Here is a 26,706-nt window from a genome sequence, read left to right as displayed (position 1 = left end):
AAATTTATGAAATATAATTTCGTACTCTATAATTGTTTGTGGAAAATATAACAAAAAATAACATATTTACTGCATACGAATATAATTAAAGATTGCAAAATTCGATAACTTATAAAATGCCATGTAAATATGTCCTCAAATTTCACTGAGTCTCATGGAGTGAAAGTTTTCTTTCATACTTTGTGTCAAAAATCAATATGGCGTTTTATATCAAGTCGTCATTGACCTTTTTTGAACTAAATGAAGAAGTCGATCATAATTTACTTGCAGACCGGGAATTAAACCTTAAATAAAAAAGTAATTAATTTTTTTTTTTAATTTAAAATATCTCTTTTTGTATCGATGGTGGATGAAAAAAAAGTAAATTTTGCATGAAAATCAGACACACTTTCATTTTAATGTGATTGATATGTGTTTATCCAATGTGTCTAGTCAGTATTGATAATTTGATATTTGCATAAAGTTTACAAAACAATACAGCAGGATTTTCTATATTTTATGAACATCGACGAAGCAAGTTATAACACAAATTTTGATTATCTCTCACACAACCTTATTTATTATGATAGAGATGATTATTAAAGTGCGTAAATTTGTCTTTTTACCATACTATTGAATAAAATGGTATCTTTGGTTCATGAAACGTCAAATAATATGAAATTATAATTATAAAATACTTCGTCAACTCTACTTGAAATGTAATTTTCGGTCATTACTAGTGTCATTAATTTGACATTATAATGATCTTGATGACAATCATGTTTCTCCATTTTGTATCATTATTGTGATATTTTTTAGGAATTTTACTTGAAAACCTCTTGTTCAAATGTTTGTTATAAAATACGCATAAAATAGAGCTTATGACAGGAAAATAAGAATATAATTGTTTGAAATCCGTGAGAAAAACATATACCAAAGCAACGTGTATTTGCTGTGAAAGACACAAACAACTATAACAGTTTTCTATATAAATCTTATAAGACACTGAAAGATTGTTCTAGCAACGAAATGTTTTGTCAAGTGATATCAATTGTGTCACTTCTAGGATATTTTCACTTCACCTTAAGTTTATCAAATGAGGAGCCGCACGTATGCTATAATAAGTTTGAATACGAATACAATGTTTTGCAGAAGCTTGTGGTGTTGGAAGAGAAGGCGAAGCAACAGGAGGAAACAAACAATGCACTGAAAAATGAATTAAGCGGTAAACAATAATTTGTTGGGTTTTTTTTCTAAATTTTGTTTTAACACATTTTTTTTGTCTGAGTATTTTGAAGTTTAACAGAAAATTTCAAATTATCTTTACAGATGTTCTTAGCATTTTATTTACGTGGTTTGATATTAACTACATTCTGTTAACTTAAAGATGAAAAAGACTTGTCCAGCTCAATAAAACGGAGCCTGTAACATTTTTAATTTGCTGGGCTTTATTTAGACATTCTGCTTCTTCTCTATTTCATTAATAATCGTTCTTATATCTCTTACAGATGCTAGAAAAATCATAACAGTCATAAAGAAAAATTTAATCAAAACCGAACGGTCATTAGATGGCTCAACATATATCCGTTGGGGTAGGACCATATGTCGTGATGGAGCCATTCCTGTTTATGATGGTTATGCCGCGGGTGGTCATTATAAGCATACAGGCTCTGGGTCTAACGTTCTTTGCTTGCCTAAAGACCCTACATGGAGTCTGTACATGGAAGGCTTTCAAACAGCTGGTGTAATTTACGGAGTTGAATACTTTACCAAGGACTACCCAAACTGGAAGCATCTCCACAATCAAGACGTGCCATGTGCCGTCTGCAGGATCCCTGGTAATAATGTTCTTATGATTCCAGGGAGAAACATCTGTTATAAGGATTATACCCTAGAATACATTGGATATCTTATGAGCGGTCACTACAGTAATGCTGGCTCATCGGAATATGTTTGTGTTGATGACCAACCAGAAGCTTTGGATGCTGGAAATGGAGTCAAAGATGAAAAATATTTTTATTTCGTTGAGGCTTCATGCGGAGCGCTAACATGTCCACCATATAAGAACTCACGTGAACTAGCATGCGTTGTATGCTCTTTTCTCCCAGGTGATAAAAATGAAACACAAGCTTGATAATTAAAATTATAGATGCTTGTTATTTTTTCCAATTTATCAGCATAATATTTATTAAGTTATAGTTATAACAAAATAATTATTCTCATATACTGATGAGAAAATGTCACATACGAGATAAACATCCTACAAAAGAGAAAAACTGAATCTCTAAAGAACGTTCAAGACGACACAATTGAAAATGTTGCAGGCTTAGTTTGATTAAGCCTGTTCATTGAGGTACTGGAAAGTACAAGTTACCGTCTAGCACCGGCTTAAGAAGAATCAACATTTAATCATGGTTATTGTGAAATATTGAATTTGCAGATTTGTTCTTACGGCGGTTGACACTCATGCAAAAAAGGACAGTTATCTTCAGTGACGATTTCGCAATGAATTATCTATGATTTATTTATTGTATATAAATTCCACATTTTGTGCTTTTGTGAGTTCGTGGTAAGAATTATGTAGCATAATCCGGCGCTTGTAAGAGGGGTCATGGATGATACATTGTAACAACTGTGATCAAGGTTCATGTAAAATTTCACCGCATTGTTTTATCTAACGACCTTTATTTTTTGCATTACATCTTTTCTACTTAACAATTTGTTTCAATTATTATATTAAAATATAGATAATTTGAAGATGAAAACTATGATTTTGTCGCCCTAGATAATTTAGTTTTATCGTCCAGAACTATTAAGATTTCATTATACGCCAAAAATATTAAATACAACGTCCATATCTTTTTAAAATGCAATTTGCTGTCATAACCGATGTCATTTGACATTAAAATGATGGCGATTATAAGTCATGACAGCCATATCAATCATTGTTATTATAATTCGCAGTTGTTTTATTTGAATGATCCTGTTAAAATGTCTGTTTCAAAACATACAAACAATTTTCCCCAAATCAATCATGATTTAGCTAAAGGCTGAATGAATTAAGGATACGAAAATAAGTGTATTATATGTTCAAATCCGTGAGAACAAGGAAAGAACTATATAAGTTGTTATCACTATTGAATCCACCATACAGCAGCGTACATCTGCTACTATAAACGGACAAAGCTATTTTAATTTTTTATGAAAAAGAAAGCAAGACTTTTCCAGTGAAAATAAAATGGTTGGTGGAATAATGCTTTTACTGTCATTTGCTGGAAACTTCTATTTCACCACGTGCTTGTCAAATGATGAGCCACACGTGTGCTATAATAAGTTTGAATACGAATTCGACGTTTTGCAAAAACTAGTCATGCTTGAAGAAAAAACAAAACAACAAGAGGAGACGAGCAATGCACTTAGGAATGAATTAAGCGGTAATCAGCACTTACATTATTTTAGTTTTTTTTTCTATTTTTAAATCATGTAAATATTATAAAGTCAATTCAAACCGATTTCAGCATTAGTTTTGCGGATTATGTATTTTCTCTGGTTGTATATACGACGTAATTCATCAATTTATTACAATACATTGTTATGTTTTTACACAACACTGTATTACATAATTATCTTTTGATAAATGAAATTCTATATTTACAATAGATGCAAGAAATATTATCACGTTGATGAAGAACAAGTTGTCCAGAACAGAAAGGTCATTTGACGGAACGACATATACGCGTTGGGGTCGGACGATTTGTCCGGAAGAAGCCTTTCTCGTTTATGACGGTTATGCAGGTGGTGGTCACTACACTCACAAGGGTTCGGGATCAAATTATTTGTGCTTGCCTAAAGATCCTACATGGGGTCAATACATAGATGGTTTTCAAACAGCTGACAGAATATACGGAGCTGAATACTACACCGCAGACTACCCAAAATGGAAACATTTACATTACCAAGACGTGCCTTGTGCAGTGTGCAGGATCCCTCGTAATAATGTACTTATGATTCCTGGAAGAAACATCTGTTACAAAGATTATGTTTTGGAGTACAGTGGTTATCTTATGGGCGGACACTACAGCCATGCAAGTTCATCGGAATATGTGTGTGTTGATGAAAAACCAGAAGCATTAGAGGCCGGGAATGGTGCCAAAGATGAGAAACATTTCTATTTTGTTGAAGCGTCGTGCGGCGGGGCGCTGAAGTGTCCACCATATAAGCACACAAGAGAATTAACATGTGCTGTATGCTCTTTTTCACCAGCTGATAGAAATGAAACACAAGTTTGATAACTTTAATTTCCAATTGGTGTAATTATGACGATAATTTTAATTTGTATTGTTTTATACAATTACATTCCTTCTACGTTGACGTACGTGCGATTATGTTTTGTGGCATTTTCAAAATGCTATTTAACGTAACGTTTTATCCTTTGTACAAACATGCAAATATTTAATAATATATTCGAGCAAATGTTGGTCCGTAATAGCTCTTTTTTTTCCAAAGCAGCGTGTCGGACCATATCGTATCATTTATTATGTATGGGAAACTCGCAGTTTCTTACAAAAATATCGATAATCACTTCACACCTGTTTGCATAACAAACAAACTTCCAATATTTGCACAACGTGATAATTAAAAATAAATCATTTTTTATCCAGTCGTATTAAATTCACCTCGTTTTAATTTTCGGCGTATTGTACCCCTCATATAGCCTCATGTTCATTTTTTAAATCCAAATAATCTTAATTAAATGCAAATCGTACCCACTTTTACCTCGAGTCCAAATATCCATATCTGATTCTCACTGTACTTGATGTACCAAATTCAAAATATCAAAAAATGGTGGCGTAAAGCCAAGTGGTCATGATACATTGTGTTAAACAATACCGATTTTACTGGACTCGTATACAGCTGCCTTTATCAGACTCAGCTAGCATCTGGTGACAGCTGAGCACACGTCTAAAATAATTCAGTATTGCAATCAACAATGTAGAATATTAACCTTATACTATAACACTGAACGTCAAATAAGAATAGCTCAGACTAAATAATTAAATTAAATTTAGGATAGTTTTGAAATATTTATGTGGGATCAATCCGAAAAAATACGGACAGAACGTATATTATGGACACAAGAATATCAAGCTTACAAAAAACAATAAAAAACAAAACAAAAAAAACAGCGTTTGGTTTTGACACATAACAAAAGGTCACATAAACCGAAACACGTGTGAGACATGCGCAAAATTAGTAACAACGGCCTTTTACGTCACTTTGTAATTTCTGTATGCGCGTTAATTCAAGGTGGCATATTTTCTTAAATATTTTATGTGTATCCATATGTTTATCAAATGGTATCAAATGGTATGTGGAGCAATTTAATTTCTATATGCGTTTTAGTTTTATTTACCGCAAGATTTTTGCCAAAACTAGTATGAACAAGAACGGTTCTGTCACAAAAATATGTCTCCCAAAACTATTTAGAATTTGGTGGAAAAATCCCAAAAGCAGTTCGACAGCTGTTTTTTTTTTAGCTCTGATAGCTATTTTGTGCAGCGTTGCAAAATATGCCGTCGAAATGCAAAACTAGGGATGGTTATGATAACTCATTTGAAGTTTCATTGAAATCCAACCAGCAGTTTGACCCGTGAAAGCAGGACAAGGTTGTTCAATTTATATATATATTACATGATCACATTAGAAAAAAATATCCCTTATTCGCACACCCATTTGAATTATGAACAAAATTCGTTTGCCTTAAGATAAATCGTTCGTATCTAAAGATTTAGATATCATTTTAATTCAGTGCCTCATACACAAATATAAGTTTTTACTGTGACATATTGAAAATTAACACGGTGAAGCAGCATACTGCTTGTGTTTTATCTTCTTGTTGCAGATAAAAACAAACCTTGAGGTTTATAAGATTTTGAAAAAAGTCGAATCTCCCGCTCCGAAAACGTTCGGAACCGTGAACGTTGCAAGCGCTCAATAAAACCTGTTACCCTCATCCGTATTGTTAAGAAGTAAACAACAAATTGTTTACGGGAATAAAAAGGAACAGAATGTATCTGATTTGGTCTTAAAATGTTCGACCTCGAGGCCAAATTGGTTCAAGGACGGATTATTTATTGTAATATTTTTTCTGGTCCTTTGGGATCATTGATTCCAGCACTTGTAAGTGTTGAAAAATTAAGTACCGCACAAGTCGGTGCTAGGAGACGTGAGTGATGTTGCACATTTTCATTATCCCTCACGTACAGACTCAATTAAACCGAATCTGCAATTTCCATGTAATTGTGTGGTACTTCTTCCGAGGTATCACACTTTTTCCAGATTTTTACCCTAGTTGGCTGTTGTTATGTCCTCATATGAATAAAGTATTAGCTTCACAAATGAAAGCAAAGCAATAAATTTCTAATCAAAAAGAGAAATATGATTTGAATTTGCTCTTTCAAACTTAAAAAATATATTATTAGATATTGTTCTTGCGGTAAACTTTTCATAAATTGGTATATAAAAGATTTATTATCATACAACTTTCGTAGTTTCCAGATAATGAAAGAATATAAAATCGTCTTTAAATTAAATTAATACTCAGATACGATCAAAATTAATAACAATTTATTTGTATATAAAAGGTAAATGCAATAAAATGCATTTAATATTAACCACAAAAATAAAATATGCAAAACAAATTTAACAAGGAAGGGCGGCGTTCAATGAACGCAACCCCCACACTATCCACACTATCCAGCGGTACAGGACCACATGAACCTTGTCTAATTTTTTTGTAATGATGGGGTGGGTAAATTCTTATTTAGGAAAACATGTTCAAACAACGTGACACAAACATGACTTGAAATTTCAGTTTGCTGTAAAATGTTATGAAATAATGTGTTAAGGCACAGTAACGTTTTGAAATGAATGTCATAGTAGTTTTCATACATTATCTATTTTCAAAGTAGGTACTTTGTTAGAAATATGTAAAAACATCTAATTTTACCGGTTTTTATATTTTCTTTGATAGAAACGTCGTAGTATCTAAAGTTTTCAGAAAGTTTTAAAAAATGCTTCCCGCTTTATTTATTGAAATAATTCTTAATGACTTAATCATAGAACATGAATTATTACATGTGCTGTCTCGCTTAAACTTACCGGTTTTAAGAAAAATAAATATTAATTCTGATGAGACAAGTGTAAAACATCTGAACATTAAAACACTGTTGGGAAATGTACACAACATACCCATCGATCAAACTATTAAATGTAATAATGTGTATCCCTAGAGTAAACTGTATCTATTAAGAGAAGACAACGGGTGTAACGTTGTGATTTATTTTCAGTCTGATTTATTGAATCGGGGCAACACATTTCTGCTACGCACTCAGTAAGAGATTAATCATTTTAATTAACTAAACTGTAGAGAAGGAAATATTTAATGAATACTGCAAAAAATAAATTAAACGTTGATTAAACATTTTAAGCAAGGATGGGATAACTTGTACATCTTTTTGCATCCGACAAATTTTAAAACAGCGATTTAAAGAATGAAAACGATTTAGAGTTTATTGGTTTTTAAATATATATTTTTGTATTAATATAGCTGTAAAAGACAAAAGTAATATATGAAAGCGACACTGGCCGACGTTTTTTTATTGCATTATGCTTCTAAGGCACATAGCATTTTCTCAAAATGATTTTGATGTAACAATAGGTGACTTGTTTTCTTTTTGTATAATGTGGAATAGATTTTAACTAGTACACAGGAATTATTTTTCGTTATATCATTTGTCGTAATTGACATATGATGCTACGAAAAACACTTTCAGTAGGGTAAAGTGAATTTTAATTTATTAAAAACAAGACTTTCTTAATGTAACCCAAAAGGGCCCAAAAATCAAACAAATTACTACATCCGCGGGGGAAAATATTTTTACACCTTAAACCGTAGATCAAAAACTAATTTTATAGAAAAACAAATTTTTATCTTCTGGGGTTTTAGGGGAACCGTTTTAAACTGAGATAATTTAAGTGTAATGGGGGGGGGGGTGAAAATTCCCGTAAAAAACCTGTAAAAATAATGACAATTAGTTTGAGTATAAACAGTGATATATGTAAACTATCAAGAAGTTAAGTAATATTAACTATATTTTGTTAAAGATTAGTTTGTTACAGTTAATAATGATTAGTTCATGATAACAAACTGTTCAATCAGATAAAATAGATTATTTTACAAATCTAAGATAAAGAATAATCGATCGACACTCACTTCAAAAGTAGCAAATATGTATTTTATATTATCTATATCAGAAAGCATCAGCAGTCAAGAACTAGACAAGAAGGGAATCAGACAACACAACTCACCCAATCGACCTAAAATGTAGCGTCTAAATTAAAACTACATTTACCTGTTTCAAACCATTTCCAAAGTTCCATTATTCTTATCTTAAAAAAAACATCACGCTACACATTCCGAGAAGGCCTCCTTTGTACAGGGCGTAAACTATCATGCTCATTAAGAATACGTTATCATAGATAATCTAACACTTATCTTCGTGCTAAAAGAGAAGATGAAACAACAAGAGGAGAAAAACAATGCCTTAAGAAATGAATTAAGCGGTAATCAGTATTTTTGTATCTTTCTTGTTTGTAAATATTTTCAAAATTTGAAATGATCTAATATCATTTTATAATTCCAAGAAGAGAAACATTATTTATATATCAGCTCGCCCGAGAAATGAACCAGTGACCAAGGGATTACAAATCCGTTTCGCTCCCTACAGAGCTAAACGGCCAATTTATGTTTGATTTGAATTCTGCACTAGAGTCAATGTGTTTCTCTAATATTACTATAGATGCAAGAGAAATGATAACTGGAATGAAGAAAAGAATGATCAGAGCCGAAAGATCATTTGACGGGTCAACATATACCCGTTGGGGTAGGACTATATGTCCTAAAGGAGCCTTTCTGGTTTACGAAGGTTATGCCGCTGGTGGTCACTATACCCACAAGGGTTCTGGTTCAAACTACATGTGCTTGCCTAAAGATCCTACATGGGGTCAATACATAGATGGTTTCCAATCAGCCGTCAGAATATACGGAGCTGAATACCACACCGGCGATTACCCATACTGGAAACATTTCCATCACCAAGACGTGCCTTGTGCAGTGTGCAGGATCCCTAGGAATAACATATGTTTTGGAGTACAGTGGTTATCTTATGGGCGGTCACTTCTCACAAGCTGGATCATCGGAATATGTCCCTTGTTGTTTCCTCGTCTACGGTAAGTATCTTCCCCATTGCCTCTAGTTTTTATTTCTTTGATTACCCCCCCTTCCCCCGGTCTCCTGACCCCTTCCCCTTTGTGGGCCTATTATTCTTTTCTTTGAATTCCTAATCAGTTACAAATCATTTATCATTTAATGATTAACCTGTCCGTGCTCTGTCTTTGCCCTGTCCTGTTTTTGTTTGGGGTCCGCCTGGGCTCCTTGCCATTGGTTCTTGTTGCTGGGTCATATGGGGGTTGCGTTCATTGAACGCCGCCTTTCCTTGTTAATCTTGTTTATCATATTTGATGAAAAGCCAAAAGTATTGGAAGCCGGGAATGGAGCCAAAGATGAAAAATTTGTTGTTTTTTTCGTCCAGGCTGCATGCGGGGTACTGAAGTGTCCACCATATGAAAACACTAGAGAACTCACATGTGCTGTATGTTCTTTTTTCCCGGCTGATAAGAATGAAACAGTTGCCTGATTTATATAAAGATTGATGTTTGGGGTAATCATTGCATGTATATATTATAAACCATTTCAAAGTTTCTTTTTCTTATATTAAAGATAGAATTGGGTTCAATGTCAAAAATGAACCCTTATATCTACCCAAATTTTAATTCCGTTTAATATTTATCACAATGCCACTAGATAAGTAGATTGTATGTACCTCTGTTGTTCATTAGCATTTTTTACCATTTAATTGAATTTATTTATGTTGAGAAACTGCTTAACTTATAAATAAACCAAATGTTTTCAGAAACCTTATCAATACCAATTGAAATAAATAAAAAGGACGGAACATATGTACCTCCTAGAGTCGAACAGAATCTTTGTTATTAAGGTATTTTCTACGATTCACATTAAGGACTATTTTCATCTATTATATTATTATAAAACCCATGATTGTAAATTCGCATCTCTGGTCAGATGTTAGTTTTATTTTAAATGAACAAATAGAAAAAGCAAATTAAGATAGAAAACATGATAAACAGCAATGCCAATTGCCTGGTTAATTTTATAATTTTTTTGCCTTTACCACTGTCGTTTATGAAACATGTGTTTTTATATACTTTCTATATAGATGTAGATTATTTCTTTGGATGGCACAAACTGGTACATACGTTCAACCTTTCTAAGAGCATTCTATGTGTGATTCTACTGTAGCAATTAGTAGTTACTTATATATGATAGTATGTTTTACTGTATTTTTTATACTTAAACGTCTATATACAATTACAAATTGCATTGCATTTGTTAATTCCACACTCTACCCACAGTGCATGTAAAAATACGAGGAGTGAAACTCCATTCTGCGATGTTCTGATATGATATGCTTAAATCGTTTTTGTAAACAAAATAGTGTATGACCCACAAATCAGCATAAAATATAAGGGCCGTATGTTTAGGTGTTCATTAAACAATATTGTTGGTACGATTTTATAACATGGTGACTGATTTGTGTCATTCGTGTTTCCGCCTATCGACCCCGCCAAGCGAAATGTCGAGAATTAACAAGTTAATATGGCGGGAAAGGCAGGCAGGGGGGGGGGGGGGGGTGGAGCGAAAAATCGCTTATTAGCGTGGGCGCGGGGCAAAGATTAATAAATATAAGCCACATTGAATCTACGAGAGCACAGTTCAGCCACCGCATCGTTCCTGGGCAGGCTGTCAAGCAGTTTACCAGTAAAAGTTGCTTCTACTTTCGCATGGAACTAAGTACATCTGTACATGCAAGAGCACAGGTACAGTGCGAATGACCGTAGAAAAGATTTAATGGTCAATCACAACGAAAGTGACCTGCGCAGGTCCTGGAGTCGAACCCGGGTCGCCGACGCTCTACATATTGACCTAATTGAGCTTTATATCTGATATCACAATCAATATAAGGTTAACAGCCTGGGTTTCCGGGGAAGGCAATCCCATCTTCTCCGCTCTTTCCGTCAAACTTCGGAAAAGGACCTCGAACACAATTACAGTACCACTACATAGAAAGGATACGGTATTTCGGTAAGAAACTAACCATGTATGCAAATGGCAATTCCGATATTTCGAGTAAACTTCTACATAAACTTCTACATAAATCAAGTTAAATATTCAAGATGTTCCGATTGCGAGCATGGTTCGAATAATTTTCACATTTAATTTTGCAACAATGTAGCAGTGCTTGTAGAATCTGTCTGGATATAACAAGGTTTATAATGGGAAAAGTAAATGAAAAGAGGTCATATATACATGTAAAAGTATAATATAAATGCATTACGTATAAAGCAAATAAATCAATATTGATTTCAATAAGAAAAACACACTTCTTCAAATGCAGATAATAATTAAACAAACGAAATTAATTTGCATGTTACCCAAAGATTAAACTTTACAATGATATGAAACAGTCTCTTTGGATTAAAAAGGAAAATGAATAAATAAAGATTAATCCATTTATTGGATAAGCATCATCTTGCAGACAGTTGCGATTCTATTCGAATGAACTCTGAGAATGAATTGTTAGTTTTTACAAAAGTTATAGTTTAAATGTGTTGTATCTCTTTTCAGTGAGTTTATAAATTTTAAAGACAGAACCTTTATTTAAACTCAACCTTGTAACTTTTGTTGCCGATATTCCTTTTTTCTGAAAGTAAGTTCTTATTATAATGCTTTATGCACTCTTATTTAACATAATAATTTCTATGCAAACATATTTTATCATTTGTTTTGCTTTTCAATTTAAAAAATATGACACTATCAAAGTATATCACAGTCTAAAAATAGTACGTTCATCCACCGGATAATGTATTCGAAATAGACAAGTTAATATTTTAGGCCAATACTTAACGGCTTTGTAAACTTTAAAAAAGTAAACAACAAAATGGTTTGCATCAGCGCTTCAGATTATACAGAACACATGGAATGTTATCGTCGTTTGTTTAATATAATATTTCTTGAACCTTGTTCGTAACTGTTATAAAAGATATCATTTATCTACAAGAGAAGTGTGATTTGCATTTGTGCTTTCGACATTTTACTGTATATTAGACAAGTTGTCATGCCTTTTCTTTATCAGACATTTCTTGAGATTTTGGTTTTATTTGTTTGGAAAGATTGATGACTTCTCGTAAATGCTTTCTTGAAAGATTTATGTATGGATTGCTGTCCATATATCTTTGGTCATAATCTAAGAGAAATTAATCATGTATGTGCCGAAATACCCCTTTCCGTCGTGAATTTGCCATGTCCATGAAAAATAGTCACACCAGTCATATACATATACAATTATTTTTCATCATTTCTAAGCACTTTTCTGTCTTGCATATCAATACATAAATTAGGTTAGTTTAACTCATTATCATCAATATTTATACACATATTAAGATATACTTGTCAAGCTATTGTCGGCTATCGTTTGATTCGCAGGGTCTTTTAACTGTTACAGGGTGTTCGAAAATGGCTTTATATAATACATACAGTTGTTCGGGAGTTACTGTAATTATTGGCATCAATTGAATCGCTGCTCGTGATTGCCCAAATATACCCCATATTGAACAGTGCGTGTTGTATATGATAAACGAATGGGACTGAACCAGTTTGTCGTTCAGTAGGGTCTCTGAGCAGCCTGCGTTTGCATTCAAATGTATACCCGTAATAATTTGATATTATATAACCCTTATTACTACTTTATCGGGAATTGTATTCATCTTGTCCATCAATCAAACTATCATTTCGAAATCTGAGTGTCCCTAGAGTAACATGTAGCTGTTTACAGGAGATAATGGGTGTAATGGTGTGAATTATCTTGATTCTAAAAAAGTGAATTTTCTGGTTATATAAAACCCTATAGTTTGAGTAACATTCATGAAGGAATGAAAGGTTTAAACTTATCAAAAACATTGTATTTAAATCTGAAATAATAATGACAAGTTAACTGTTTTGGATAAAACAAAAATGTGGATTCAGAAAAAAATGTAAGTTACCAGATATATAGTGGATATTGAACGGGTGTTAGTTCAAAACTAATAATACTTTTTATTTAGAACAGAACTCTGAATAAATTCGGTATTGAACTTACACGAAAATAATATTCTATTAATCACATACCCAAACTATAAAGCAAAAAGTGAAAAAGAAACATTTTTGAATGACGCGCCTACAATGTGACGCTAACATTTAGCGCAAACTGGGACAATAATTAAAATCTCAAAATCAATAAAAATGTTATTGAGACCGCTTGACGCAAGACTGTGTTCATTTATTTAAACATGGTTTCTATCAATGTTTAATTAAGATAAATTATTGTCAGTGCTAAAATGATACTACATACTAATATGAGGGAATCCTGAAGGTATATTATTGTAAAATATCATGATAGCAGTAGGAACATATCCTGCTTGCTTCTATTTCATCTTATAATGATAATAAATATTTAATGTTTAATTATCGAAAACACACGAAAACTTAAATATACAATACCCATTTATAAATACTTGATAGAGCTCTCATTATTCCAAACCAAGATACAACTCAGTAAGGACATAAAAGAACATTATACTATTATCAATTTACTCTTTATGAGCTGTCGGAGAAATTAGGGCAACATCAAGGAGACAAGTTAATTACATGAGTAACCCACTGTGTTGTAATGATTCACTTGACAATATCATTGGGAACATAAACAAATACCCAGCGTGAATAATTGCCAAATCATAGTCTCACACCGGGGTGGCATACTATCATAATTATTTTGGATTAGCTCAACTGTCATTCGAAACAATTGTATCCAACATATTAAGGATGCAGCCTAAAAACCGTATCGCATTGAAAGAAATACATGACATTTTATCGAGGTTTTACAATTGTAACAAAGGAAACTTTTGCGAGTTACTGCAAGGTGTAATTACTTTCCCAATGACAGTTATCTACAGTTTATCTACAGCAAGTACATTGTTGGTTCTTACATCTTGCAATAAGTTATTGCATATATAACTCATATTTCACAGATACTCATACTCGTATATTCAACAATTTGAACATTATGATAGCAATATCTAAGGACAAATTAAAAGATATAATGTTAGTGATAAGATGATTTCATATTTTGCTCTGTTTATATATGTGCAAAACTGAAGCCGTAGACCCACTAACAAGTAATTAGTGCTCGCCAATTTTTTTAAGCCAATCACCGACAAGGATTTTTCAAATTTTCAGGTTTCAAATCTTAATAGAACAGCTTTTATATAAACTGGACGTTTTATATTATAAAACGCAAGTGGGCGGAGCACTAAGCCGGTTAGAGTGCATATTGGATGTTCTTCGTAAATAAGAAAGCTACAGTCGCCTCGCAAGCTCCGCTCCTTTTTAGCTTTCTTATTTACGAAGAACACCCAATATGCACTCTAACCTATACATACTCAATGACTTTATTTATAACGGTATCATTTATTAATCACAGTCATAACAGACATAAAATACATCTAAAATATCTTTATAATTGACTTACTATCAACATAAAAGCTTGTTATTACCAATACCTTCCATTAGTAGTCAATTCTAGGCTGCACTATATTAAAGTTTGCTGTTTTGGGCGTTCTTTAGGGATCCATTTTTTATTTAATCATATCGACCAATATTTAAATTTTATCTTTAATAAATAACTCATTTCAGAAACACTTTAACAAAATACTCTATTTTTTTCGTAATAAAATCGGATTTACGACATTGGATAAATATTATATTAAAATGTTTTAAGTTGTTGTTAGGGGTGTGGACAGATATTCTCATATACCACTGCCGCCCATGTACATGCTGAGTCAACCTGAGTCTGCGACAATTGCAATGTTGTATAAATTTGTTTGGCGACCTTCAACAGTCAAATTACCATTTTGGACGGCATAACTTGACAGTTACTTCACTCTCAGGAATATGTTCATCTTATGACCATTCGACCAGGATGGCGTAAATTATAACTCTTAAGAAGTAAGTGTAACGTTATGATTCATCTTCAGTCTGATAAATTGAAACGGTGAAACATTCTCTGTGAGATATTGTTTAACTTGAATGTCACTTATCTATTACTTAATTAATAATTACTTTATTTATAAATACTAGTATTCACAAAAGGCAGAAACAATCTTTGATTGACTGTCGAGAATGTTTTATAAATGAATTGGATGCTTAATTCATATCTCAAATCCTAAAAACATGTTATATCTTATAGATTTTGTATCATGATTTTGATGTTAAAATACATGATTACAATCATATTCGTGAAAACATGTTATTTGTCATACTATACAAAGAATAATTGTTTGTCGGACATTCCTGCTTAATAATAAGGAATCATGGGGTTATATTTTGGTCGATTTATAATTATGTTCATGGAATCACATTGCCAACAGTATGCTTCTCTACAAAGAATAATATTTCATGAGGTTACTTGCAAAGAGCCTACTGCTAACAAGAAGATATCATGGGGTTATATTATTGGCTAATTTATCATTATGTTCAATGGAACATATTACCACAATATGTTTCTCCTTCGTCTTCATTTTTTTCTATTTAGCAATGCCCAATGTGATTTAATAGCCTCAGCACGTATAAGTAGCTTACGATCTTTTTCCTACGTGTTTTATACAGATACCGGCAAAGAAATAAATCTCCTTATCATATCAATAAGATAATTTAGTAAATCGACATTTCTTATTTTGTACAAAATAGATGATAATCATATTTTTCAAAACAATTTATAATGAAACGATGGAATTAATTAATTTAGAATTACAATGAAGGCGTTCAAGTATGTACAGAAGATTTGTACAGGTATATTATTTTCAATGATTCTATATGCATAAAAGTAGCCTGTTCAAAACTAATTGATAAGAAAATCAAAAATGTATGCAAAACTGCATAATATTGATGTCACATTCCTATTTGTTTCAAGCTGTTTTCCAAACAATATAGGTGTTATTAAACACATATCATAAGTTGCTTGTAATTAATTAATAGACTTATGTGAGTTTTCTGTCAGTAAACTTTGATATGTCTCCGATTATAATGCACACAGTTATCAGGCTGATAGCATATAATTTGTTACAACTGAATTCCAGATTTAGAATACATTGGCTTTTTTCTATGTATTAAACAAAACAAAACAAACCCTGGAAATTTTCTCTTGAACATTGAACTTCATTTGCTTTGTTTGCTTTTGGAGATTTAGTTAATTTCAGATATTGTGGGAAGTTTTGGTTAATTAAGCATTCAGGCCATGATTTGCATATTTTTTATCAATGAAATATTGATTATCATGACACAGACCTCTCGTTAATGTTTCACTTGGAGAGTAAGTTTACCATAGAAAAAAAAAGATTTACTTTTATACAAAGCCCAACAACAAACCAGTATCGAATTTCCCAATCTATAATTTCAATTCTTAATAAGAGTACTTAAATATTTTGAAGTTGTCATAATACGATAGTAAAACAATTGTGAATTAATTGACATACAATTAAAACAAAAAGATTTCGATTACATTTATCATGATCCATATTATTACATTATGAAATGGCTGATAAATATACATCTCAATCAGTAACTTAGAAAGGAAATACTTCACATTTACACTAACATATGTATTTAAATCATATATATAAACAATCTTTAAAGGCATATTAATTTCCTCCTATACTCATGATGTGTGAACTCACTTTGACCTTTAATTATGTTACTTTGCATTGATATTATAGGCAATTGGGTATCATGTCAATCTGCCGTCAAGACTGATATACAAATATATTAGCAAACATCTTTGCAGAAGATAAAATTAATTTTTCTTGGTAAAGTGTTATACCATGAAGGTAAAGTGTTATATCATGAAGATATTATCTGTTATCATATAGAATACAGGGACGGTTTTCATACAATATGTATAGTGGCTGATTTGGAACACTTGTGTGCGTCGTGTTGTCGCTGTTGACAGCGCAACGCGCAAGGTGTACCAAATCAGCCACCATCAATATGGGAACGGTTTCAATATAAATATAAGGACGGTTTTAATATAGAATAGATGACGGTTTTCCAATACAACATTGGAACGGTTCTCATCTATATATAGGAAGGGTTTATATACATTATGTTCGCTTCTTATGGTGATTGTGTTAAAAAACATAAATGTCACATATATACTAATAACACAAGGCAATGAAATGCACAATATTTTAAAGACAAACATAAAATTATTCCATCTAAGCATAAAAGTAATGAATGAAACAGCTAACAGATAACATATAACTTATTTGTAATTATTGTCACTATGAACATCATAATTGTTAACTAATACATTATAATGATAATAGATATATAATGATAATTATGCTATCCTATCTCAACTATACAGAGGTCATTTATGACACTGATTGCCTTAAATTACACAAACATGTGTAAAAAGACCATTATTATTTTGTTAATTGGACACAAGCGTATCATTATTGCAATTGTCTTCAAGCCATACATTCTGATTACTCATACATTGAAACTGAAATGGTCTCTTTTTGTATACAAACATTTTTTATCTTAAATGATCAGCAATTAATGGAGGTCAAGTATGTCCAGAAACTCAAAGCAAAGCAATCTGTACATATAGAAATAATTTGATATGAATAATTGCAAAGTACAAAGAAAATTGAATTAGTCTTTTTTGAACATCTTTTGTTATGATATTAAGAGGAAAATAGTTATATCACTGCAAACGAATAATACACAACATATAAGTTTATATCAAACAACTTAATTGAGACATTTGAGGTAATGTGTGACAAAGATGTCAGTTTGACGTTTATGTCATATTTGGGGAATGCTAGGCTAATGGGCAACTCACTTGTGGCCGAAATAGAATGAAAAATTGCCACCTCTTCTTGAAGCATTGTTTTGTTATTGGCGATATCCATGTCAAATTAGATTGACTCCATTGTGCGGAAGACAGATTAGTTCGTTATGGTAAATTACTATGATTTGCATAATGTTTATTAATGTTTACCACTGCCATTGTATGAGATTTCTAACTTGACGGATACAATATTAAATCGAAGCCGCCAGTGTCCACATAGTGCTTGAACTGTTGAACTCACTTCCGTCTTTCTTTCTGTTTGTTATTTTCTTCACTTGACAGCAATTAAGGATTTCATTTCTTCAATTCCAACAAAAGAACTATTGAAATTGCCCCCCAAGGGAGGAAATGCATACAAGAAATAGAAATAGTTCTTTTCATTCTTGTAACGAAGAGAGCCTTGGCAAACATGCTTAATTTACTCAAAGTTACATTTTGTTCAAACCATTGAATATTTATATTCATTATTATTTTCATAGATTATATTATGAAAACAATCGATGTAAAGTGATATAGAGCCTACATGGGCCTGCATATATTACATGTATTAAAGAGAAAATAAAAGTACATAAACCAGAAAATACAAAAATAGTAGATATTTGTATGGTATGTTTCAAGTTTTAAATTACTATACATTTTTTAACAGAATAAAATCATATGCCAGTTATACCCAATTAGTGTTAAGACACCTGGAGTTTATTGTTCAATAAATAAAACGAACTGAGCACAAACAAAATCGTACAAAAACCTTTTCACTTAAACGGTAACTTACTAAATACTATTGTTTTCTCCCACTTCACAATATCAATACAATAGTTGTCTTAAAAATTGAAATGTAATTCAATTCTACATAATTATAATTGTTATATTTCACGTTATTTCATTAGAAGGGAAGAACGTTTATGTACAACTTGTAATGATAGTACAGATTGTGAATTACATGCTTTCTTTATATGTAAAAATACAAACAAATCCGTGATATGTATTTATTCAATTGGTACTTTGGCGGAAAAGAACTACATGATTTTTATGTATTAATAGGTACACATGATATAATCACATTAAGGAAGCTTATGTTTTATTTATATGTTTTAATGGATAACATAAACAACTAGTCTTTTTACGCATTAATAAAAATTGTTAAGGTGACGCAACCATATTACTATATTGTTGTATGTATGCTATGTATTTTGGGCCTGAGGCCTTTGAACACAAATAAAGTTATTTGAATCTAGTTATGAAAGTGATGTTGTTGTACACCCATTAGGAAGACAAAGCTGTGAACATTGTTTAGGAAACACAATACCAAAGGGGGACAACTGATTAACAAAACTCAAAACAAATACACTGATAAAGTTAATCCCTTTTCCGTTATACCCTGGTGTTTTCTTTATTAAATTATCAATTTTAAAAAAGAACAATAACCATAACGTAAATGTTATATTCGTACCAAATGGAAACGATTGTATTTTAGGTTGAAAAAACTAAATGATAATAAATAGTTAGTGGCAAACTCTCTCAGTTTTTGGGATAAGAACAGCGATCACAAAAGTAAGAATGCACAAAACGGTATTCCGGTCTAACCATCACTGAGAAACCAAACATGTAAACAAATAGTAATTTTATGCTGAAAGATTTTGACTATGTTTATTCCAAATATGTGGTAAATGTCCACCTAAATTAAGGAAATTTAAAGATGTAAAAGTCAATAGAACATAATTTATATATTATGTTTATGGTGGTAGAAACCGAAAGTGCAAAATGTAAACCTGTTGATATTTATTTGGGTTTATTAATAATTGTACATCAGGGTGCATTTTTAAATTCATTATGATTGTCAGACATATTTACAATCACAATGTGATAGGGTGAGAAATTTGCACAGCCTGACCGAGACTCGAACGCAGGACCCTCGGACACAGTTCCGAGCTTCTGCCGACTGAGCTATCCGGCCGCTAACACATCTTCCTTCTCCCTAAATAGTGAACAATAATTTTAGCAAAACAGACATAATTTTTCTATGGATATCAAATATTTACACTATATACAACTGTATGTTATATATTATTTAGCCTCAAGAAGCAGATTTTGTGAAAATTAAAACAAAATCAACAATATTTTAATGATTAAGAATAATTTAAGCTACAGAAACCACTTTCCAAGCCGCGTGCATGTGTCATATATGTCAGTTTGTTGTTTCATGGAATCAATGTTGTGTTAAAGGACAGTGTTATTTTAAAATGAATATCATAGCAGTTTCCATACAGTATCGTATTTTTAAAGTAGGTACTGTGTTAGAAATGTGTAAAAACATCTAATTTTACCTGTTCATTTTATATTTTTTTTGATAGAAATCCCCTTTCCAGTAAAAAAAAAGGGGTTTTTTAAGGAAATTTCCCTTCCTATTAAATTTTTCCCCCAAACATTTTTTTTTATAAACACAATCATAAACCCATGAATTGTCAAACTGTTTTAAACCCCTCGCTAAATCAAATTTAACGGGGTTTTAAAAAAATTTTAAATTTTATTAAAAATATGCTTTAAATTTAATTTTTTATGAAAACCATGTTTAAAAAAATTCCCTTTGAACCCAAATACCCTTGTTGGGAAAAATGTATACAATTTTTCCCAAATGGATAAAAACCCTTTTTAAAAATGTAATAAGGGTATCCCCAAAGGAAAAAACTGTATTATTAAGAAGAAACAAGGGGTTTGAAACGGGGGCGATTTTTTTTTCAGTCTGATTATTTAAATTTCGGAAAAAACAACACTTTCTCCCTAACCCCCCCCACCCCAGTAAGTGCCTTTAAACCCCTTTCCCCCAATTAATTTAAAAACCCCGGACAAAAAAAAAAATTTGTTTTATCCCCAAAAAACCCTGAAAAAAATTTAAACAAAAAAAAGGGCGTGGGGCCCGTGTTTTAAGAGGGGAATTCCCTTTGTAAATTTTTTGCATCTTGTAGTTTTTCCCGCCAAATTCTCAAACGGCATTTAAAAAGAATGGAAATTGATTTAAAATTTGTTGGTTTTAAATTTTTTCCCCAATTTTATTTTTAATATAGGACTTTTAAAAATAAAAAACAATTTTTTTATTTTATGGTGTTCTCATTTTTGGGGCCTTGTTCCGTTTTATTTGCTTTTTTTCGTGTTTAAAAAAAAGGGCGAAAATACGACAAAAAATACGACCGCAAAAATAACTTCAAACTTAAAGGAAAATTTTGCACCCTCTTCTCTTTTTTCCACGTTTTGTTACTTTCCCCTTTTGGTTGCTTTTTTGGGTTTTTTTCGAAATTTTTTTTGGCATTTACTTTATTGTTTCCCTTTTTTTTGCCTTAATTTTTTTCCCCAATTGTTAAAATTTTCAAATTGTTTTTTTTTTTTTTACATTTTGCGACCCGGTTGTTACGTTGCGCTTTTTGGGCTATAAATTTGGGAAAAATTCCAAAAATTTTACAGAAAATAAAATTGGGTTTGTACCAATTTGGGTTTTAATTTTTTTCCCCTTTCTTGTTTTAAAAAGCATTCAATTTCCCTTTGGGGAACAAAAAGAAAAAAAACCAGTAAAAAAAAATTATGATTTTAAAAAAAATTTTACTGACTTTGTGTGTTTTTGAAAATTGAATTGATATTCGAGAAATATGGGAAAGCTGGCAGACAGAATGATCGTCAAGTGAGCTTTGTTTTAAGTACCTGGGAACGCCTAACAACTCGAGATAATGTAATAATAAATAAAAGTTATTTTAAATTTTATTGTTATATAAAATTTAAAATGAAATTAAAGCCACTGAAGAAGAATGAATGACCGGGAAATATGGCGACCAAATGTTGTCATGTATATCATTGATATCAAACATTACAAAACTGAATAATAATAGTAATAATGATAACAATGAGTTGATGTCTCCATGCGCATGTACAATAGGAATGCAAAAATGTAAAATTGCGAAAATGTAACAATGCGAAAGAGCGACAATGCAACAATGCGAACATGTAACGATGCGAAAAATGTAACAAAGTGAAAATGCAGCAATGCGAAAATGTAGCAATGCGAAAAATAGAAAATACGACATAATGCGAATTTACGACAGATTTTATATATCGTATTTCGTCCACCTTCTGTCGTTTTCTTTTCTCTCTTTTTTGCCTCAAAAATTCGAAAAAGCAAATACATGAAGAGACGACAAGCATTTTCGCTATTTCGCATTTTGCTTTGAAGAAACGAAAATACGACATGGTGTAAATCAGCAACTGTTTATTTATATGAAAACGTCCTGCTAAAATGACACTGACCGACGTTTATTAACGTAACAATATGCTAATAAGTCACATAGCAGTTTCTCAAAATAATTTTGATGTAAAAGGTCACTTTTGTTTTTAACTTCTTAGGTGTATAATGTGTAATAATTTTTAACTCGTACACAAGAAAGATTTTTCGTTATATAACTTGTCGTAATTGACATATGATGCTACGAAATCACTTACAGTAGGGTAAAGTAAAATAAATGATTATAACATGGACTTCTCAAATGGAACTTAGATTACATATATCAGAAAATTCCTAAACCCTCGGGGATATTATTGTTTACACCTTATCCGTATATCAGAGTATTATGTAGAAAGCATTATTATCTCCTGGGCGTAGTGAAGCTGTTAAGCTGAGATAATCAGTGTAATGGTGTAATTCATATTGTGTCTTATTAATGCTAGATAAGCACTGATAAGCAACAACAGAAATTGAATTTGACCCGAATGTTAATTAATATGATTATGTTGCGATTGACGGTCAATAGAAAATAATCTGAACGTGGCGGTACTGTTCAAAACAAACTTTGTCATAAGGCCATAAAAGTGGCTCTTACTATATTATTAGACAGCAATCGTTAATGTCTTTACAGTAATATATAAAGCTGATCAATAAAAAACAACGGTACCATGCCGTTTGGTAATGTCAGATTCAGACAGCGTTCTTTGCCTCAAAACTAGAATGATAAACTGAAAGACATTTTGCTTTGCTTTCTGATGAACAGTTACTCATTTTAGAATGGTATCGAATGCCGAAAATAGGTTATCACCCTCTGCGCTTTTCATTTGCTTATTTATGTTTTTTTTTTGTTTTTTGTGTGTATACTAAAACAACATCTACAGCTTTGAAAAATACAAAATGAAGTATTTTAAAATGGTTATGTATTGAAATAGTTATTGTATGAAGATGTCAGTAAATATCAAAGGCCATTGACCTTATTAATGTGACATTCACCTCATAGTCATACAATAATTCAATACTGCAGTGTAGAATGTGTACGGTTTAAGGAACGGAAACATAAAAACCTTATATATAAAATAATGACAATTGGTTTGAGTATAAACAGTGATATATGTAAACTATCAATGCAGTAATAATAAAGTAATAATGCAGGTATGATTTTTTCAATTTTACCGTGTTGGGTTTTCTATAGGGATTCTTATTGCACTCTATTTTATCATTATAGCAATTGGAAGGAAACAAAATCATAATGTTTTTTCTTGATAAATACCAATTCTTTAAGTTTCACGTAAATATCTGTATTCAATTTGTCGGATATGAGGGCTTTCGTAAATTAGGTAAATTTTGATATAAATACATGTATATCAATAGTCAGGCTAATGTAAGATTAACTATATTTCGTTAAATATTAGTTTGTTACAGTTACTAATGATTATTTCATAATGATAAACTGTTCAATCACATAAAATAATTTATTTTACAACTCTAAGATAAAGAATAATCGATCGACACTCACTTCAAAAGTAGCAAATGTTTTATGTATTTTATATTATATATAGACACAAAGCATCAGCAGTGAAGAACTAGACAAGAAGGGAATCAGACAACACAACCCACCCTATCGACATAAAATGAAGCGTTAGCACAATTTGTCTTAATTAAAACTACATTTACCTGTTTCAAACCATTTCGAAAGTTCCATTATTCTTATCTTAAAACAAAAACAACATTACGCTACACATTCCAAGAAGGCCTCCTATGTACAGGGCGTATACTATCATGCTCATTAAGTATACGTTATCATAGATATTATAACATTTATCTTAACTAGGCAAGCAGATATAATTGAAAAAACAGGTTTACTGTAATACGATATATTCTATAACTTAACCTGTACGTAAAAATTCAGATAAAACTGTTAAAAGATTCTGGGGTTTTTAGTAATATTCTGACATAACAGGATTTTTCTTGTGAAAAAAATGGCTGAACAAATAATATTTATACTGTTACTTATTGGATACTTACATTTATCCATGTGTTTATTTAATGATGAGCCACATACGTGTTATAATAAGTTTGAATACGAATATAACGTTTTGCAGAAACTTATCGTGCTTGAAGAAAAGATGAAACAACAAAAGGAGACAAACAATGCTTTAAGAAATGAATTAAGCGGTAATCAGTATCTGTTTTGTATCTGTTTTATAGTTTATAAATATTTTCAAGTTTTCATGATATGTTTCCATATCATCTTAAGATTCTAAGAAAAAGAAACTATGATTTATATTTTGTAATTTTTTTTGATACAAGGGAGTAGCAAAAACTTCTTTTCGCTGCCTCGATTGCATAAAAAACTTGACTTGTCAGTTTGATTTGTTTTTACGATATACTGATAAAAATTTACAAATGCACTTTCATTCATATTTTGGAAGTTAACTGGCTTCCCTGGATAATGAACTGGTAATTACCAATATCTCCACATGACCAACTTCCGGTCCCATATAATTGCTGAACCAGAATTTAGAGACTTATTACCATAAGTTTTAAAGTCCAAGAACAATTGTCATGAAGTTCAAGATCATTTGTAACGTAGAAATTCGCCCGAAGTTCGAACCCTCGACCAAAGAATTATAAAGGCAATTCGCTCCCTACAGCGCTTAGCGGATAGTTTTTATTTTGTTTTATACTGAATATGTCTTTCTTATGTAACTATAGATGCAAGAGAAATGATAACTGGAATGAAGAAAAAATTGATCAGAGCCGAAAGATCATTTGACGGGTCAACATATACCCGTTGGGGTAGGACCATTTGTCCTAAAGGAGCCTTTCTCGTTTATGACGGTTACGTCGCTGGTGGTCACTATACCCACAAAGGTTCTGGTTCAAACTACATGTGCTTGCCGAAAGATCCTACCTGGAGTCAATACATAGATGGATTCCAATCAGCCGACAGAATATACGGAGCTGAATACCACACCGGCGATTACCCATACTGGAAACATCTACATTACCAAGACGTGCCTTGTGCAGTTTGCAGAATCCCTAGGAATAATGTACTTATGATTCCTGGAAGAAGCGTCTGTTACAAGGGTTATGTTCTGGAGTACAGTGGTTATCTTATGGCTGGTCACTTCTCACATGCTGGATCATCGGAATATGTTTGTGTTGATGAAAAGCCAGAAGCATTGGAAGCTGGGAATGGTGCCAAAGATGAAAAATATTTCTTTTTCGTCCAGGCTGCATGCGGGGTACTGAAGTGTCCACCATATGAAAACACTAGAGAACTCACATGTGCTGTATGTTCATTTTTCCCGGCTGATAAGAATGAAACAATTGCTTGATTTATATAAAGACTGGTACTGGAGATAATCATGGCATGTATATTATAAACCATTTCCCATATAGTTTCTGTTTTATTATATTAAAGATAGAACTGGGTTCATATAAAAAAATGAACCATTACATCTGCTTAAATCATAATTCAGTTTGATGTTTATCACAATACCACTAGATAAGTATAGTACATTTACCTCTGTAGTTCATAAGCAAGTTTTATCATTTCAATGCATATATTCATGTTGGTAAACTGCTTAACTTATCAATTTAGCTTTTAATTATCAGAAAACCAAATGTTTTCAGACACCTCATCAATCCAAATTGAAAACAAAAAATAGGACGGAAGATATGTACCTCTTAGTGTCGAACAGAATTTTTGTTATTTAAGTATCATCTAGAATTCATACTAAGGACTATTTTCATCTATTATATTATTATAGTACCCATGGCTCGTGTCAGATGTTAGTTTTATTTTAAATGATCAAATAGAAAAGAAAATTAAGACAGAAAAGATGATAAACATCAAAGCCGATTGACTGGTAAATGTTATGATAAAAATGCCTTTACCACTGTCGTCTAAGAAACAGGTATTTTTTATATCCGTTCTATATAGATGTAGATTATTTCTTTGGATGACACAAACTGGTACATAAATTAAATCTTTTACAGAGCATTTCTTGTGTGATTATACTCGTATCAATAAGTAGTTATTTATATATGATATCATGTTTTACTGTATTTTAAATTATTAAACGTTTATATACAATAACGAATTACATTGCATTACAATTATGTTAATTTAAGACTCTTATTGCAGTTCATGTAAAAATATGAGGAAAATTCAGTGATACTCCATTCTGCGATTGCTTAAATTGATTCCGTAAACAAAATTGTATATGATCTATAAACCAGTATAAAATATAAAGGCCGTATGTTTAGGTGTCTATTAAACAAACTTATTGGTACGAATGTTATACCATA

General features: G+C 31.7%; 4 protein-coding genes across 4 annotated transcripts; all 4 read left to right on the top strand.

The window, feature by feature from the left end:
• Positions 1-828: 828 nt before the first annotated feature.
• LOC132726175 (uncharacterized) lies at positions 829-2,901 on the top strand. The gene is made up of 2 exons (XM_060711445.1): positions 829-1,204; positions 1,488-2,901. The coding sequence occupies exons 1-2, from the start codon at positions 1,009-1,011 to the stop codon at positions 2,111-2,113; spliced, it is 822 nt and encodes a 273-aa protein (XP_060567428.1). The 5' UTR covers positions 829-1,008; the 3' UTR covers positions 2,114-2,901.
• Positions 2,902-3,109: 208 nt separating this feature from the next.
• LOC132726176 (uncharacterized) lies at positions 3,110-4,627 on the top strand. Its single transcript, XM_060711446.1, has 2 exons — positions 3,110-3,413; positions 3,640-4,627. The coding sequence occupies exons 1-2, from the start codon at positions 3,218-3,220 to the stop codon at positions 4,266-4,268; spliced, it is 825 nt and encodes a 274-aa protein (XP_060567429.1). The 5' UTR covers positions 3,110-3,217; the 3' UTR covers positions 4,269-4,627.
• A 3,917-nt stretch (positions 4,628-8,544) lies between these two features.
• On the top strand, positions 8,545-9,274 carry LOC132726173 (uncharacterized). The gene is made up of 2 exons (XM_060711443.1): positions 8,545-8,604; positions 8,841-9,274. Exons 1-2 carry the CDS (start codon positions 8,556-8,558, stop codon positions 9,272-9,274), a joined length of 483 nt encoding a protein of 160 aa, XP_060567426.1. The 5' UTR covers positions 8,545-8,555.
• A 15,191-nt stretch (positions 9,275-24,465) lies between these two features.
• Positions 24,466-25,739, top strand: LOC132726172 (short-chain collagen C4-like). Its single transcript, XM_060711442.1, has 2 exons — positions 24,466-24,564; positions 25,105-25,739. Exons 1-2 carry the CDS (start codon positions 24,516-24,518, stop codon positions 25,728-25,730), a joined length of 675 nt encoding a protein of 224 aa, XP_060567425.1. The 5' UTR covers positions 24,466-24,515; the 3' UTR covers positions 25,731-25,739.
• The last annotated feature ends 967 nt before the right edge of the window (positions 25,740-26,706 follow it).

The sequence above is a fragment of the Ruditapes philippinarum genome, unplaced genomic scaffold, assembly GCF_026571515.1.
Source record: "Ruditapes philippinarum isolate M1 unplaced genomic scaffold, ASM2657151v2 ctg3998_1_1_1_1, whole genome shotgun sequence".
NCBI lineage: Eukaryota > Metazoa > Mollusca > Bivalvia > Venerida > Veneridae > Ruditapes > Ruditapes philippinarum.
Note: the sequence above shows the minus strand (reverse complement) of the source record. Positions and strands in the feature narration are given on the sequence as shown.

Coding starts and splice junctions, on each gene's coding strand:
- LOC132726176 (XM_060711446.1), top strand. CDS start 3,218: ATGGTTGGTGGAATAATGCTTTTACTGTCATTTGCTGGAAACTTCTAT. Junction 3,414..3,639: donor ACTTAGGAATGAATTAAGCG/GTAATCAGCACT, acceptor TATTTACAATAG/ATGCAAGAAATATTATCACG.
- LOC132726173 (XM_060711443.1), top strand. CDS start 8,556: ATGAAACAACAAGAGGAGAAAAACAATGCCTTAAGAAATGAATTAAGC. Junction 8,605..8,840: donor CTTAAGAAATGAATTAAGCG/GTAATCAGTATT, acceptor ATATTACTATAG/ATGCAAGAGAAATGATAACT.
- LOC132726175 (XM_060711445.1), top strand. CDS start 1,009: ATGTTTTGTCAAGTGATATCAATTGTGTCACTTCTAGGATATTTTCAC. Junction 1,205..1,487: donor ACTGAAAAATGAATTAAGCG/GTAAACAATAAT, acceptor TATCTCTTACAG/ATGCTAGAAAAATCATAACA.
- LOC132726172 (XM_060711442.1), top strand. CDS start 24,516: ATGAAACAACAAAAGGAGACAAACAATGCTTTAAGAAATGAATTAAGC. Junction 24,565..25,104: donor TTTAAGAAATGAATTAAGCG/GTAATCAGTATC, acceptor ATGTAACTATAG/ATGCAAGAGAAATGATAACT.